This window comes from Henckelia pumila, chromosome 4 (assembly GCF_033568475.1).
Source record: "Henckelia pumila isolate YLH828 chromosome 4, ASM3356847v2, whole genome shotgun sequence".
In the NCBI taxonomy this organism is placed as follows: Eukaryota; Viridiplantae; Streptophyta; class Magnoliopsida; order Lamiales; family Gesneriaceae; genus Henckelia; species Henckelia pumila.
In genome coordinates, this window is record NC_133123.1 from 72,696,326 (window position 1) to 72,698,747 (window position 2,422).

At 36.0% G+C, this 2,422-nt stretch overlaps 1 protein-coding gene across 1 annotated transcript; it reads left to right on the plus strand.

Moving 5' to 3' along the window:
* The first annotated feature begins 442 nt into the window (after positions 1-442).
* Positions 443-2,137, plus strand: LOC140865589 (2-oxoglutarate-dependent dioxygenase 19-like). Its single transcript, XM_073270270.1, has 4 exons — positions 443-743; positions 914-1,152; positions 1,279-1,606; positions 1,695-2,137. The coding sequence occupies exons 1-4, from the start codon at positions 507-509 to the stop codon at positions 1,941-1,943; spliced, it is 1,053 nt and encodes a 350-aa protein (XP_073126371.1). The 5' UTR covers positions 443-506; the 3' UTR covers positions 1,944-2,137.
* Positions 2,138-2,422: the final 285 nt, after the last annotated feature.

The window sequence follows — 2,422 nt, forward strand, 5'->3', positions numbered from 1 at the left end:
GTGAAAAGTATACTTTTTTTAGTTATATATATGTATGAATAAATATTGTGTAATATATGTTAATTTAAGTTAAAAGTATTATATTTATGTTCAAAATATTATATTTTAAATGCGAAATATTTTACATTTCACACTTCTCATCATGTGCCGGACATTTATTAGAGTAGGGAAATATGCATTATATTTTTCCACCAAGATTTTGTGGATTCTGATGTTGGACATATGTTGCACCTTCTTACAAGTTCCAAATCCGTTCAATTAAGCCACTCTGTGACAAGAAAGTCGATATTGATCGATGTTTATGACATTGAAGCTAGTTAGTACACACTTGCACAAAATGGGCAGCTAGCTAGCTAGCCGATATATTTGACTATATGTAAGTTATTCATATGGACAATTGCATGGGCACTTCAATTCGTTCCCTATAAATGCCCACTCATTTTCTTTCATTTGCTCCACAAAAACAGCATTAATTATTCCAGTGATCCAATTAATTAATAAGATCAATGGCACCCACTGCCACAGCTGCTCTTGTTAATGATTTGTGCGTAAAAGACCTTGCCCAGTCTTCCCACCTCAAATCCATCCCTTCCCAGTTCACTTTCATAAATGACTCCAAAGGCTCGGAATCTGATTCCCTCCCCGTCGTCGATTTCTCCATGCTCGTCTCCCATAACGTTGATCAACGATCCAAGGCCCTCTTGGATCTTCGCAAAGCCTGTGAAGACTGGGGATTCTTTGTGGTCCGTTCTCTACTAATACCTCTGTCCCAAGAAAAATAAAAAAATTTAAAATAATTTTATAATGGATTACAATAAACTTCAATATAAATTTATTTTATAAAATTTTTAAACCTGCTTATTAATCAACTTTTATTTTAACACGTGAATTTATATATGTTAAATCATTGCAGCTGACAAATCATGGGATCCCAGAAACTCTGATGAAGGCCATAGTGGACGTGAGTTTGGAGTTTTTCGAATTACCGGAGGAGGAGAAGCGGCGATACGAGGCTAAGAGTGCGTCGGATCCCATAAAAGCCGGCACAGGCACTGCCAACGCTGCAAACCACAAGATTCTCTTGTGGAGGGATTTCATGAAATCCTATGTTCATCCTAACTTTTACTGTCCAGAGAAGCCTCAACATCTGCGGTACTTATAACTTTATAATCTATGTATTGAGTATATTTTTTGGCTCAATCACTGTTTTATGGTATGATGGATCTCATAATCATCGGTTGGATATATGTATAATGTGTTGATTTTAATTTTATCCAGGGAAATCGTATCCGAATATACCGAAAAAAGTCGACTGGTTTTGAGAAAACTCCTGCAGGGGATTTGTGAGAACCTGGAATTGGAAGAAGGATCCATAGATGAAGCAATGAACCTGGATTCTTGTTTTCAGTTGTATGCCGCAAACTTCTACCCGCCGTGCCCGCAGCCGGATCTAACAATCGGTATCCCTCCACACACTGATCATGGTCTTTTGACATTCCTGATTCACAATGGAGTTGCTGGCCTTCAAATAGAGCACAATGGAGTGTGGTTTAACACCAATTCTCCCAAAAATTCGATCTTGGTCAACACCGCTGATCATCTCGAAGTAATTAAACTATCATTCAAATTTATACTGTAACGCCCGTAGAAAATATAATCGGAAATCTCATTATTATTTCAAACTTTTTGACCAGATATTTAGCAACGGAAGATACAAAAGTGTGAAGCATCGGGCCGTCGTGAACACTGAGGCGACAAGGATTTCAGTCGTCATAGCGAATGGTCCGGCACCGGACGTGATCGTGAGCCCGTCCGCGGAACTGGTGAAACGTGATGGTCGTGCTTTGTACGCTCCTTTGAAATACATAGAATACGTGGAGACAATGTTGAGCAATCAATATGGTGGCAAAGGAAACTTGGAATGCTTGAAGATCCAAGAATAGAGCATTTCATCTTCTTTACTTAATTATATATAATATAATATACTATCTACTACACGTTTGTGTTAAATATTACTTATACCGGACGTACGTATTGTAGCTGATAACATGTACTTTGATCATGCTGTCATCAAGTTATAATTTTAAATAAATTATAAAAAAATCTAGATGGAATTAAAGAGAAGTATACAAATTTTACTCGAATTGTTTCTATTATAAAATATTGAAGATTTATGATTTTTTAAAAATAAATAGGAATAAATTAAACCCTATTTATTATGTATTTAGACAGCTACGTAACAGTAGCCATTGAGGACTAATAGACAATATGGTCAAATTCAATAATGCTTTTGACTATATTAGGTCGACCGTCAACGTATCGTTTTCTTTGTGTCAATGAATTAGCAGGAATGCAACCAAATGGTCCAAATCAATATTTAATTTACACTCAAAATTGTCAAGCTAACTTTAACAAAAATTTT

What these genes read in the sequence shown, in the direction of transcription:
- LOC140865589 (XM_073270270.1), top strand. Translation starts at nt 507, where the DNA reads ATGGCACCCACTGCCACAGCTGCTCTTGTTAATGATTTGTGCGTAAAA. An exon ending in AAGACTGGGGATTCTTTGTG is followed by an intron (nt 744 to 913) that starts GTCCGTTCTCTA and finishes AAATCATTGCAG; the next exon opens with CTGACAAATCATGGGATCCC. An exon ending in ACACCGCTGATCATCTCGAA is followed by an intron (nt 1,607 to 1,694) that starts GTAATTAAACTA and finishes CTTTTTGACCAG; the next exon opens with ATATTTAGCAACGGAAGATA.